At 41.7% G+C, this 14,013-nt stretch overlaps 1 protein-coding gene across 3 annotated transcripts in view; it reads right to left on the reverse strand.

The window, feature by feature from the left end:
• DPYD (dihydropyrimidine dehydrogenase) overlaps nucleotides 1-14,013 on the reverse strand; it is a 368,439-nt gene that overhangs the window by 188,773 nt on the left and 165,653 nt on the right. For all 3 annotated transcript variants that reach the window (XM_064455561.1, XM_064455562.1, XM_064455564.1), the window contains 3 exons: nucleotides 8,132-8,239; nucleotides 4,889-5,058; nucleotides 3,023-3,233 (listed from right to left, as the gene is read on the reverse strand). In XM_064455561.1, coding sequence (XP_064311631.1) covers nucleotides 3,023-3,233; nucleotides 4,889-5,058; nucleotides 8,132-8,239 — 489 coding nt within the window. The remainder of the gene's footprint in view (nucleotides 1-3,022; nucleotides 3,234-4,888; nucleotides 5,059-8,131; nucleotides 8,240-14,013) is intronic.

Here is a 14,013-nt window from a genome sequence, read left to right on the forward strand (position 1 = left end):
TCTGACATCAGTAGCGTCAGCGTTTAACAATATTAATAACAAAGAGGAGATATCCTGCTAGCGTAGCCCATACCGACGTTGCGTTGCAGCTCCCTGAGGTGCCTCATGAATTAGGCCAATTGATGGGGCTCTTTGTAGGAGCAACAATTAACACGTTGGTTCAACCTGCATCTGAGTCATCCAGTCACAGAATAATTCAGACTAGCAGGGCCCTCTGGAGGTCACCCAGTCCAGCCCCTTCCTCAAAGTCAGATCAAGTTCCAAGGCAGAGCAGTTTGCTCGTGGCGTTGCCCCGTTTTCAGTACCTTCGTCTCCATCTTTTGATGGAGAATAGCTGGATATCTCCATCTCTTGAATATAAAAATGCGCTTCCTTTAAATAAAAAAAAAAAAAACAAACACTAAGAACATAAGATGGTTTTGGTGGTGTGTTTTGTTGGCTTTTTTTTTTTCATTTCTTTTTGTTATGTATGCTGAGGCAGCCTGGAGACTTGGTTGGAATCCAGCTCAACGGTGAAAAGCAAATTTGACTTTCATTAAGACAGCTTAGTCAAAAAATAAAGATTTAAAAGCAACTGAAATGGTATGCTCAAAAAACCCCCACTTTATTCCCTCAAATCTTAGTTTCTTTTCACTTTCACAACATCCAAAACAAATGCCTTGCATTTTTCCTTGTAATTTGATTGCGATTCGAATAGCAGTTTCACCAAAAATTACAATGTGGATCTGAGGCGCACTGCTCACCCCCGAGGTAAATGACTCTCTCCTTTCCTGATCAGCTCACTGCATGGCTTTATTCCCCTCCCATTTTGTGTGCCTATTTTAAAACCTCACAACAACTAATCTAAGACACTGAACACATACTAGGAGATACGAGACTGGCACAGCGTTACGGCTAAGCAACACAGTAAGTGCAACCTTTTCGCTGAAGCAGTTTTTAATGTGGGAGAAAACAGTCACTCCTTTATCACAGGGTGTATGAATCACAAAAAAACATACTGATTGCATAGGCTAATATTTGATTTACCACATGAGCTCCTAGAAAAGCTTCCAAAAAACCCTAAAGAGAGGGTTTTGAAAAGAACAACAACAAAACTTTCCAATATTCTCATTCAAGTCAATTCCACCAACGGAGTAGCTCATGAATCTCTTAAAGATTTAAAAGATATTACTTCTCCCTGCTTCCCGGGGGGTTAGGCGGAGCCATGCCTCCTCTGTTTAGGAGACTTGGTATCGTTGGGTTGACGGTTGGACTTGATGATCCTAGAGGTCTTTTCCAACCTTAATGATTCTGTGATTCTAAAACATGACCAACGCAGATGCCAGGCTCTTGATACAGCGACACATCTCCAAGCGGCAGCCCTGAGTAACCAGCACTGCACGTAGCTGGGTGCAGGTGCTAACGGCCTCGGCTGCACGAACCCGTCCCAAAGCACTAGCAACACGCGTAAGACAAGAGCGCTCCTGGAATAAACTTCAGACGTTCCTCAAGGAACCAGGTTGACCCTTTCTTTTAACTGTAGGAGAAGTTTAGACTCTTCTCGTGGCTGTATGATGGTTTAACCTTCTATACGATTGGACTGGTGATGAGGAAGCGCTGAGTAGCTCAGATTACAGACAAATCTGCTGTCGGCTATATTCTAAAATTCTGCAGTTGGACCTGTAATTTATCTTCATTAACTAATGTTTTGTCTTCCTGTGAAGGCAGTACACTTTTTGTATAATTTTACCAATAACTCTAGAAAATCTTACTGTCAGAAAACTCATTTCTTTAACTTCGTTTAAAGCAGCGTTATCTATAATGTATACACAGAAAATGCAGAAGTGAGAAGTCATGCATTTTGTATGTGCCTGAGGTATGTTCACAACTGCTACTAGACTCTGCTTAGATGATTTTAGCTTTACGATTTTCCCTGATTAAAAAGATTCAAAAAACCACATTATGCATAGAAATTTTAAAATTTCCTTCGTGCTGGCAGAACCAGCATCTGATTACCAAATTTGCTGGTGACGTGCACTCGGAGGCGCTCGGAGGCTCTGTCAGAGCGTTTATACCCGAAGGACCATGCCAAAATGTCATGGGGTAACTGGCTGGCATGACCGTGCCCTGGAGAGGGAGGCACATTGATCACCAAGGCTTTCAGAGCCTGCTAACCTTGATGAGCGTCTCCAGGCTGAAGATCTATTCATTTTATCAATCTGCCTTCTGCTGAGTTGGTGTTTTTTACTTTTGAGGCACATTTGATGTATGTGCCTGAACTCTTTAAATCTAACCTAGTGTCAGAGAACAGTTTGAGCTCTGCCTAGTTCCCAGGCTCTTAGTTGTACTCATCATCTTCAGCTCTCTTTCTGCTGCACCCAGAGAATTTGTTCAATCTCTGAAATGCCATCTGTGTGCCAGTTTCTATATCTTTACCATGGAACTATGTAATTGTTAATTTTTAAGACCAAAGCTTGTAAAGTGCAACTAAACAATGAGACAAGCTGAACCAAGAGCAGGTGAGTTTAACAAATACTGTATATAGGACAGAAGCCACAGTTCTCTTGCATATGCATAAGAAATGAGAGATAGCCAGACCAGCTGAACCGGAATAATGAACCTGTCTTAATTCTTGCTTAATTTAATAGGTTAAAAAAAAAACAAAACAGAGATCAGATCAGCTCAGTTTAAAGTTGTAGTATAATGAGTTTTTCTAAAGTTAATTAGTGAGTCCAGAAGAAATCCCCAAGAGTATTCTTTGAGATCCCATTTGCATTGAGAGGAAAGCAAGGTATATAGTGAGCAACTGCCTCTAATCTGAGTTCCTGCTCTGTACAGCGATATACAGAAAACCTTTCGCTATCGACCCTCAAGTTTTGTTCTAAGAGGTATACCTAAGGACAAAGAAACTCCTGTGAAGAGGACCAGCAGTCACAAGCTTTGTAACCTCCAGACAACGCGTTTCACAAAGCCGTGAAAGGACAGGAAATGGCTGCAGCTAAAATAACAATCGGCATTTACAGACCGCATTAGTCAGGGTTACCTTTAGTGTCGCCTAAAATGGAGCCAAAGGCGCTGATCACCACATCAGCTTTCAGACGGACAATCTGATCCTCATCTTCCTTCCAGTTTCCATCATTGTCTTGTTCAGTTCGAACAAACTCCATAGCAACAATCTGTCCACCTCTAAGTACAACTTTCCGAGGGGAGAGGAAAGGCAGAAATTCACACTTCTCTTCTTTTGCAAGTTCCATCTGTAGAGTAGAAGCAATAAAATATATAACTTGAACATTGGTATGTTTTTATGAAAAAAAAACCCACCATAAAGTATTTTTTGACTCAAGAAGCTACCACGCATTCTTCTGTACTAGAAGTCACCTGTGTACGGTATACAGACAGTCGTCTTAATACCAGCTTCAGAGCCTCCTGTGCTATTAAATCAAGCAGCTCTAGACGGTGGCACTAGGTAAATTTGCAATGCAAATATTTCTCCAATATATTTTTATTGTTCCCTGTTACTTTGAGTATGCGTAACTCCCCTGAGGGCAAAAGAGTTATCTTAGGTAACTCCTTGTGCCTTTTAAGAAGAGGCCCAGTATTAATCAAGTACACGCCCCGATTTGTGTTTACTGTGATTTGGAGACGTTATTAAATGCTGACCGCCACGTGTTTTCTGAGTGACAATCCAAACTTAAGATCTTCTGAACCTCTGCTGTGGTAACACTGCTGAAGTCAAACAGCATTTTGTCTTAGCAAAGCCTTCAGGATTTGATCATCTACATTAACGCGACAAAACTTCTTTGAACATGCAATAGCCAACCTGACAACCTTCTAGCACGGCCGCCACTGCTTGAAGCTACTTTTGTTTTCCTTTTTTTTCAAGGCCACTGCATGATTGAATGAGTACAAACATTGGCAACGTTTAGGCATCTACCCCGGCTGCTAAGAGAAGATTGCGGTTCAGAGTGACAGCTGATTCTTGGTTAGTAAGAATCCGAATAGCGCATCCGTCTGTCTGTGCAATGGCTTCAGGAATCTCGCTGTGTCTGGAACTCTTAAATGAAGTGCCACAGAATCAGAAGTAAATTATGCATGAAGAGACCCTCTATTACCTTTTTTGCACCTCCATTCCCCTTCTGGAAGACCTCGAAGATGCCCGCCTTCTTGACACAGACGAGCAAACGACCACAAATCTCATGGTAAAGAGGCATTAGGTGTCCTGATATCCCCAAGTATGCAAAAGCATAGTGTACCGAATAAATGATAATGGAAAAAGACCACCAAAATAAGGAAATCTAGCCTGGAAAAAACCCTCCTGTAGTACAGGTACATCAAGGAAGCAGAGAGAGTGTCCTGATAAATGCCAAAGTGCAAAGCCAAACTAAAAATCAAGTTGAACGCTGAAATCTGTGATGAATGGCATTGCTCTATTGCCACTGGCAGCCATTCAAAACCAAAATCACGGGAAGCCATTTTCTTACAAGGCTTTACAGGCTCCCAAGGCAGCATCAGGATCACCAAGATCCACAAGACAGCAGCCAGAAGGTATTGTTCTACAATCTAACCACGACCTGAAGAGTCACCTGCAATACTCAAAGGGCTGTTTGATCTCTGGGGTGCTTCCAAGATTAAAAATGTTACTGTATTTCCTAATTTACAAGAAATTCTATGCCCTGTATGCAAATGCATCTCTCCAACTTTACAGGATACAGGTACAACAGAGGAAAACCATTTATACAGAGAGTATATAAAATGAGCCTCAGATTTTAATAAAAATTTACATATTTTCAGAGCATTTTTATAAACAAAACCTTTAGTAGGTGTCTTTTAAGTCCCTATAGCACAGTTTCGGGCCCTGTAGAAATAACAGCCAATATTCCTTCTCAGAAACACTGTTATTCAATTTTACCTCCTCTGGGACGGCCCGGATATTAGTGAATCCCTTCCTGAAGACCACAAACACGCGACGAGCTCCACAGCGTAAAGCAGATGTTGCACAGTCAAAAGCAGTGTCTCCTGCCCCAAGAACAACCACAGTTCCATGTATTGATGGCAACGGAGAGTGACAGCCACACATTCCTGAAAGATGAAAGGAAAACCCCATTTTCAAGGAGAGAAACCATTTCTGCCTGACAGCTCAAAAGGTACTTGTACCCAAAGCAGTGTAAAATTGCATCTTACAGTTTCCAAGCATGGAGTGTCACTATCAAATTATTCTGCTTCACTGAAAGACAGTTTTATTCCCATTTTAAGATATGCTCATACACATAATTTCATAGTCAGTCCTCTAAGCAGCTGCACCTTTCTATCTGGAAAGAATTCAAATGACAACACGTCTGTAGGACTGTGGGTCCTGCCAGGTTGAAACGAGCATTGTGAGATCTTTTGGTTCAAAAAGTAAGTTTTTCTCTTCTTAGATTCGTTATCCTCCCAGTTAAAAAAAAAAAAAAAACAACAACAAAACACAACTCCTTTTAACAGATCATAAGAAATAATATTTGATATTTTTCAAAAGGCGACCAGTTATTGATAGTTTTGTGTAACAGTTCTGCAGAGTTAGTCCCCTCAGTCAGTTCTCTGCACGGCACTGACGCTGCTCCGGCTGTGGACGGTTCTCAGAGCCTATTCTCTATGGCACGAGGCAGAAAGAATATTATCATTTCAGCGATTCCTAGGATCTTCCACTGGGAGAAAACACTTAATCTACAGTGGCTTTCTACACACGATTTGCAAAAAGTTACATGGAGAGAACGACTTTCGTCATCGACGTTTGATGATTCAATGATACAAGAAATACTTCACTAAAACTGTGCGTGCTCCTTGTGTGACCCCGCACTTTATCACAAGTTTCAATACAACTAACTGTTGATAAGGCAAATTATCGCGACTCAAAAAATAATGCCATAAACAATATAAAGCTATATCCTCAACGAGCCCGCGGTAATTCCAGTCAGGAGGCGCTAAGCTGGCCGTTTAATCGTTGCACTGTAACTCCAGTACCCTGCTATGGCAGCAGCGGATTTTTCACAGGCAATTGTAAAGAAACACAAGCATCATTCAAGGAAACAATGCTTTTAATGTAGACATATATATATACGGAGTGAGAATCGTCCTAATACACGTATTCTATCTCCGTTTGTAAAATGGTTAGCGTACGGCAAACGCTGTCGTTTCCCCTCACCATGGATAAGGCATTGCATTTAGCATTTACTCAACAGGCTTCTTATTCTAAAGTTCTCCCTAAACTTTTCTCTCTAACCTTTATTTTTAACAAATTTAATCCTTTACAAAAACTGTACGGTGAGCAGTGGAGAAAGCACAAGCGCAGCAGAGGAACGGCAGCTCAGAGTGGCATTACGGGACCAGCCTCGAATGGATCAGTCACGGCAGCTCACTCTGCTCTTGGTAACAAGGCCACTCCCACGGTAAATTCACCTCTATGTATTTGCAAGGGGAAACCCTTTTGGAGGACAGTATATTAATATGTGGCATTTGGAACTGAATAAGAAGGCAGAATATGTATTTCACTGTGAATAAGTCTATTATGTCTATTATTTAGAGAACTGTCATAGTAAAAAAAAAAAAAAAAGAGGATAGAGCAGGTTATAGGACGCGTATATTTTATTTTAAAATTCCACGCTTGATAGGTGGCTGCAGCTACAGACAGAGACTGGGAAAATTAAAGAGACCGTGTTAATTAAGAGACAACACCAAAAAGCTATCTATTACTGTCAGTCAGAAAAGGTTAGTTCTTCAAAGTTCATCCTTTTTTCATTGCACACTTAATATAACAACTATCACTACATCTCCTGGCAAATCGAGAGCGCTACTTCGCAACATTTTAAAGGATGCAGATCATAGTATTGAGATCCTCATGCAGGCTGGCGACTTACAGTACACGAGCGCTACATGCCTGTACAGAACTCTATGAAGTGTTTTTAGTCAAATTATTACAAGACAGGATAGTTTTGCAGGATTTATTTTTCCTTTGTGTAACCTGCAAATATTTTGCAGGGCAGATTCTCAATCTGCTTCATTTTTAAACATATCTCTCTTAAAAAAAAAAAAAACAAAATAAAAACCACCCCACCCTTCTCTCCCTACCCATTTGAGCTCCTTTTGAGCTTAAGAAAACAAACAGAAATAAGCATTTGATCAAAACAGCAGAGAGATGGGACAGATGGGATGCAGAATTTCCCTTCCAAAATCTTTTGCATAAAATGGGGTAATGAACTTTACTTTTATATGCAGAATAATTTGCCGCGGAAGCTATATTCTTTAACACGTTGTTTATTGGGAAGTCTACTAAATAAGCAGGCAACCCTATATGACGCTGAAGGAAATTATTGAATGCTCAGAAGAAAATCAATTTGTAGATAAAAAAAGGTATATGTGTGATTAAACATGGGGCCAGACATACAAAACCACACGCTGCCCTAAATATATGCCCAGAAATCTGTCCATGGCATTTCTTTTTTATCAGCACATTGAGGGATCTGGATCATGAGGGAACGTGGAGTAGAAATCACGAGCCCCATCTCTCTACTCAAAACAAAGATGGAAAGGCATAAAACAAGACTGCATTTGGCGTCCATGAGTGTTGTCTTATTAACTCCTGGCACACTCCTCTTGTCCTGAGCCTTGGACTGTAAGTTCTCTGGGTAAGGAACTAGCGCTCCCGTAACTGTGTCTGTAAAACATGCGGCACAAGACGTGGGATCAGGGAAAATAATTTATCCCAAGCGTACACAGCAGCTGCTTATATGGGTCAGCAGCACCTCCTTCAATATCAGATTTTTTCAAGACCATCTTACATATACTATTTATATCAAGAAAATTTATACAAATGAGAAGCTTATGACATCTTTTGGATATAATTCAAAATAACAAATACAACTTATTAGGGTTAATGATTTGCCACATGCTTAGATTTTTACATACGACTATTTGCTTTACGGTCTCTAGGACTGATTTTCCTGAGCACGCTCCCAAGGCTGCAACTCACCAAGAGAAAACCCTGCCCCGGACCTACTCCTTGGGAGGCGCTTTGTAATTGGACGTGCTGCTGTGTGACCAGCCATCCTTTCTGATATATCGATAACCGCTGACGACGTACTGAACGCGATTGCACCAAAAACATAGTTTCACACACCTGGTTTACTTGCCATTGCCACCAAAGGTAGGAAGTCTTTAGATGTGTAGAATCCTTGATCCATTCTCAGTCCTTGGAATATACTGTCTCTGTTTGGTTCTGGTAAACCTAAAATAGATATTTTAAGGGAAAAAGGGAAATTTCAATGACCAATATGTATCGCACATTACATATAAATTCTCAGAAATGCCCTCGACACAAGCACTTTCACAAACCCTCAGATGTTTCTAAAAGAACATCACAAATGACTGTAGCTTTGCGTTTGTAGCCTGTAGCTTACATACCTGGTGACCCTTTAATGGTACTGGCGCTTGAAAAATAAGGTTGTTGGATAACCTGCGTACTCATCTAACTCATACCAAAACAAATGCAGAGGAAAGGGTTGGAGAGAACAGGATATACAGGGTGCAAAAGCAGGGGAGCCACCGGGGAAGAGAAGGCTCTTGCAAGCTTTTCTTGTATCGCTTTACCTGCACACGCCTGTAACTCTTACTGCTGTGAAATGGTTTTGTTGCCTTTGTTTTGAGGCCTTTTTCAACGCAGTTAGTCTGCAGATAGTACAAATGAGGCGATAATAAACAGCTTAACCGATGAGGAGAGGAGGACAAATGACAATGCTGTAGATCTCTCTTATCTGCGAGGATTTGTACGCTGTCATTTTTTGCCATTCTTGATTGTTTTCTCGAAACCGCCAAGTCCTTATTGGCTGACATTTATTTATATTTATTAATAGCACACATTTATACAGACGCCGTAGGATACATACAGGGATACGCTTCACAACCGATAATGGCAACAAATACCTTTCAATTAAAAGAAAGCAGCAAAATGTCTCTCCCAATTACCAAAGAACACCTTCTCGTCGCTGTGTGAACAGTTGGACAGCACAAAAAACCAGCCTAGCTGAGAGAGAAGGTAAAACACTTTTTTCATGAAAATGCAATGATTTATCAGGGTATTTTTGACAGGGCCTCGACTTCCATATTTACATCTAAAATCCTATATTATCAAAGTATGCTCATTCATAATTACATCGTGAAATGGAGCAAATGTCAACAGTTTTTCCAAGAAAACACAGTAGAACCGAGGAGGCCTCAGAGCCAGCGGGCAGATCGGGAGCACGCAAAGCAGCCTGGGCTCCCTCCGTTCTCGGGCATGGACGGCAGCAGACTAATCTTTCTCCTCTTTGACACATACTGGTCTGGAAAACCCCAATAACAACACGCTCGTGTCAACAGTAAAGCAGGACTGCACTTGGACGAGTGCTGTTCCATGTAGGGAAGGTTTAGGGCCTTTTTATATTACTGAAGCAGCAAAACTCCGTCTTGGTACAGCATAAGATCGGGACTCGGTCGTAAGGAAGCTTAGGATTTTTTCATGAGTCACCTCATGTGAGGGAAATTTCTTAAACCACTAGATCCCTGAGTGAAGCCACTATAATACAAGAAGAAAAAAATACATATTTTTAGTTTTAAGAGTTTCAGTGAAGAAAAGGAAAACAGGCTCTCAGTGAATCCTAAAGGCTTACAAGGCAAAAAGCAAATTTAAAAAATCAAAATTTTTGCATTTCAAAAATCTCACGTTATTGAGAACTTTCTTGATCTCCTTTTATAAAAAAAAAAAAACCAAACATTACTCAGTTGCTGAACACCTGACTTTCAAAATGTCACTGATCTGTACTTGGATATGGAGAAAAATAAGGTTAGAAAATTCTAGCCTGCAGTGAACGTCCAGACCTTTGGATGCTGTACTTCCTGGGCAGACTGGAATATCAGCTAACAAAGAATGAATAATGGATATGCTAAGAGGGTGCCAGAAATACTTAGTGCTACTGAAAGAACAATATGTAAAATGCATTAAAGAAATTATTTTTCAGACAGCATAGGCTTTCCTCTATGTATATATTGCAAAACCATCTACGGCAAGGAGTGTAGCTCAGAAAAAGCTCTCGGTGACTGCCTACAGGCCAAGGACAGAGTAATGCACCTCCTCCCATCGAGGTGTCCGTAAACCAGCTCAGTGCCCTCACTCTGCTCTTGGGACAAACACTCTTGCCATTAGCAAGACGTGCAGCCTGCATTAAAGATAATTTCCTTTCTACCTAACATCTAACCCCATTGCAAAACAAGGAGAAACCCTCACAAATCTTTTCTTCCGCTTATTTTTGCTGCTTTTATCATTTCCTAACGACAATGATTTCGTCTCTAACAGCATGGGTAATGTAGCTATCATAGGCTGAGCAAAGGGTGGAATGAAGGGAATGTTGCAATGTTCTCGGTTCAGGTTCATCACTAGTTCAGTGCCACTGAAATCAAAGGATTTGGATTAAGATTGAACTGGATTCAATAACGTTTAGCCTGGCTGATATGACACAAAAAAAAAGCCTAAGAGGTAGTCAGTATACATGGCGCTTTCTGCTATTTATTTTACTGTTTTCATTTTGCTGAAAACTCCATGAAAACCCATTTTGCAATATTTACTTCTGAAGGAAATGCAGAGGATTCTGCCCTTACACCTATAAACAACTGGCACGGTTTCAAGCTCGTTGTCAAGCATCTGCTGGAAGTTGTACTGGATTCTGATGTATCTCCTTTTGCCGGTTTTTATTTGCCATTATCATGACTGTATTTAATTTTGTTAAAACAGAGCCACTAGGCTAGCTAAGAAAGAGGCAGACAAACAGAGAAAGAGATCAAGAACTGATAAGATCCACTTTAGAGAGACACCATTTCATAATAAACGGCCACCCCACAGAAGTACGCTTTACAGACAGATCAAATATTGATAAATAGCCAACAGCCTCTCAGGAGAGAGAGCATTTGATGAAAAAACAGCTGTAGAGGAAAAATGTAGTTTCGAGCAAGCGGTTTTAGAGAAGAAATAAAATTTACAAAACCCCAGTCATCTAGGAAAGATACAATTTAGGTCAAAATAATGAACCAACAGAAATATCCTTTGAAGATAAATCAGAGAGATCCTTTAGCAAAAGGGAATTCACACACTAGTCAAAAATAGCCAGGAGCCACCCAAGAAAAAATGCTTAGAAAAACATGAGGTCTTTCCCCTAGGTTTTAGGCTGAAGTCAGTGGTAGTCAGTTCTCTGCTCTCCAAATCCACCTGCAAGCCATCTAAAAGGCTTTTTAGTATATATTTATTACTTGGTATTTCTTGTCCTGAAACAGTCTTTCACTATTCTACGTTTCCTGTCTTTAAATAAGCTATATCAAAATCTAGTGATAAAAATTATTTCCTTCACCTGCACTGAAGACCAACTCTTCTGAAGGGCAACCAAGTGGAGGCAGCCCAGAGAGACAACTCCACTGGTGTTATAGAATCACAGAATCGTTAAGGTTGGAAAAGACCCTTAAGATCATCAAGTCCAACCGCCAACCTGTCACTGCCAAGTCCACCACTAACCCGTATCCCCAAGCACCACGTCTGCCCTTCTTTTAAATGCCTCCAGGGACGGTGACTCCCCCAGCTCTCTGGGCAGCCTGTGCCAGGGCCTGACTGCTCTTGCAGTGAAGACATTTTTCCTAATATCCAATCTAAACCTCACCTGATGCAGCTTGAGGCCGTTCCCTCTCATCCTATCACTAGTAACTTGGGAGCAGAGACCAGCCCCCCCCTCACTCCAGCCCCTCTCAGGCAGCTGCAGAGAGCGAGAAGGGCTCCCCTCAGCCCCCCCTTCTCCAGGCTAAACCCCCCCAGCCCCCTCAGCCACCCCTCAGCACACTTGTGCTCCAGACCCTGCCCCAGCCCCACTGCCCTTCTCTGGACACGCTCCAGCCCCTCAAGGCCCTGCTTGTCCCGAGGGGCCCAAACCTGAGCCCAGCATTCGAGGTGGGGCCTCCCCAGGGCCGAGCACAGGGGCCCCATCCCTGCCCGGCCCCTGCTGGCCACACCAGGGCTGACACAAGCCCGGGGGCTGGTGGCCTCCTTGGCCACCCGGGCACTGCTGGCTCATGCCCAGCCGGCTCTCAACCAACAACCAAGTTCGGATGGACCCTGCACACCCATACACAAGCAGAGGGCCACGCCTGGCCCCCCGCCCCTCGGCAGCCAAAGCCCTGGGCTCCCTGAAGCCTCAGTCCCTTTACCTGCTGATGCCAGGGAACAAGCTTCTGAGGCAACTGCTATCCAAAGCACACAATGAAGCCTCATGGGCTGTGGAAAATGGCATTTACTAAAAATAGTGAAAGTAGAAACATCATGAAAATAACAGCTTGCATGACAGATCTAGTTCAGCTTTGCAAAAGCTAATCTAGACAGTTCCAATCTGGGTCACATAGAGCGTAGAAGGCAATTCATCTCTATTCCTGACCCTTGGGTTTGCTAGGCCTTGTTTTTCATCTCCAGATGCTCCAGCCATCCCTCAGCAAGCACCACTGCCTTAGTACGAAGCCCTCTTTCCTTCATTTGATCCCACAACCCCTTCTCCAGGGGGCTGTCCCTCAGCATCAGTGTCTCTCCCATGTCTGACATACCATATACATTCCAAAGTCTTTAGCCACTATAACAGTGGCTTTAGAAAAGACAGACTTTAACCTCCCATTTTCACATTCTTTATATATACATGCATATATATATATATATTAGAAAAAACATCTGCTTCCTATGAAGATCCTGCACTCTTTGTCCTCACAATACCGATGCATGTTAATTTTTTAAACTAGTGGTGGTAAGTCCATCATCTCCATTTGAAGAGAGAGAATTTAGATCCTCTCGCAGTTCCTTAGTCCAGATGAAATATGAATTGCTAAACCATTACAGCCAACTTGTCAGGTACACAAGGCAACACACAAGGGCGATGCATACACAACGTAAGGGATCAGCATGCAGAGCAATGCACCCAGCCCATGTGGTGGCTGGACCAAATAAATCAAGGCACGTCAACACATCAATCAGCTAAGTCTGAAAAGGAAATAAATACTGCTGCTATTACTGTAACTATTAGCCTGGTCTGGAAAGGAAAAGTAAAGTCAGAGTAGAGGCACAGCATGTCTCTCTCTCCTATTTTGATCAAATCCCGTCTCCCCAGAAGCACGAATGGCTTCTGAACCCAAACTCATTGTTTGGATTACTTAAATCTGACATGCTCGGGCAGATTTGCAGTTTCAAATGAACTTCTCAGCCAGTCTTAAAAACTGACATACAAAATAAGCCCTCGTCCTTGGTAAGGGTCAAATGTAGTTTTCAATGGCAGCTGCCTGAAAACAAATCTCCAGACAAAAAAAATTGGAGCTGAAGTTGAAGTGTAAGTATAGAGTAGCCTACGGGGACAAAACTTAGCAGAGCATTATGAGGTTTTCTGGTTTCCCTCATATCAAACGCTGAAAAGTTTGGTTTGGTTCATTTTTAATTGTGACAATACAGCATTTTGGAAAAACTTAAGCTGGACCAGGGAAACAAATGAAGAGCTAAGAAATTTTGAGCATTATTCCCTCTCTTTGCATTCTTAGCTGCTCTGTCCTGACAGAGGAGAGTTTTCAAGATGGGAACTGGCTGATTTGTTTTTACCAACCCCTTACTTTCAGGTAAAAATGTAAATTCAGGCTGGTGAATGCAACCTGTGTTTGAATATACCAAGCGCTTTTTTTTTTTCTTTTAAACACCAAACACTCTATTTTGACTTTTTTTTTTATAATGGATCTTTCAACTTTGTTTCCAAGTGACATTACATTTATAAATTTATAAATATATCCAAAGTGAATTCAGAAGAAAACAAAGAAAATGGGATTCACTGGCTATGCACACCCTTCATCTACCTTTTAAAACTAGCAAACCAAAACCAACCTCAAACCTTGTTCACCAATTTATAGGACCTTTCTTTAAAATGTTCTCATGTTGTACAAACACAGAGCATTAGGTAGAACATCAGA

Source organism: Phalacrocorax carbo, chromosome 6, assembly GCF_963921805.1.
Source record: "Phalacrocorax carbo chromosome 6, bPhaCar2.1, whole genome shotgun sequence".
Taxonomy (NCBI): Eukaryota; Metazoa; Chordata; class Aves; order Suliformes; family Phalacrocoracidae; genus Phalacrocorax; species Phalacrocorax carbo.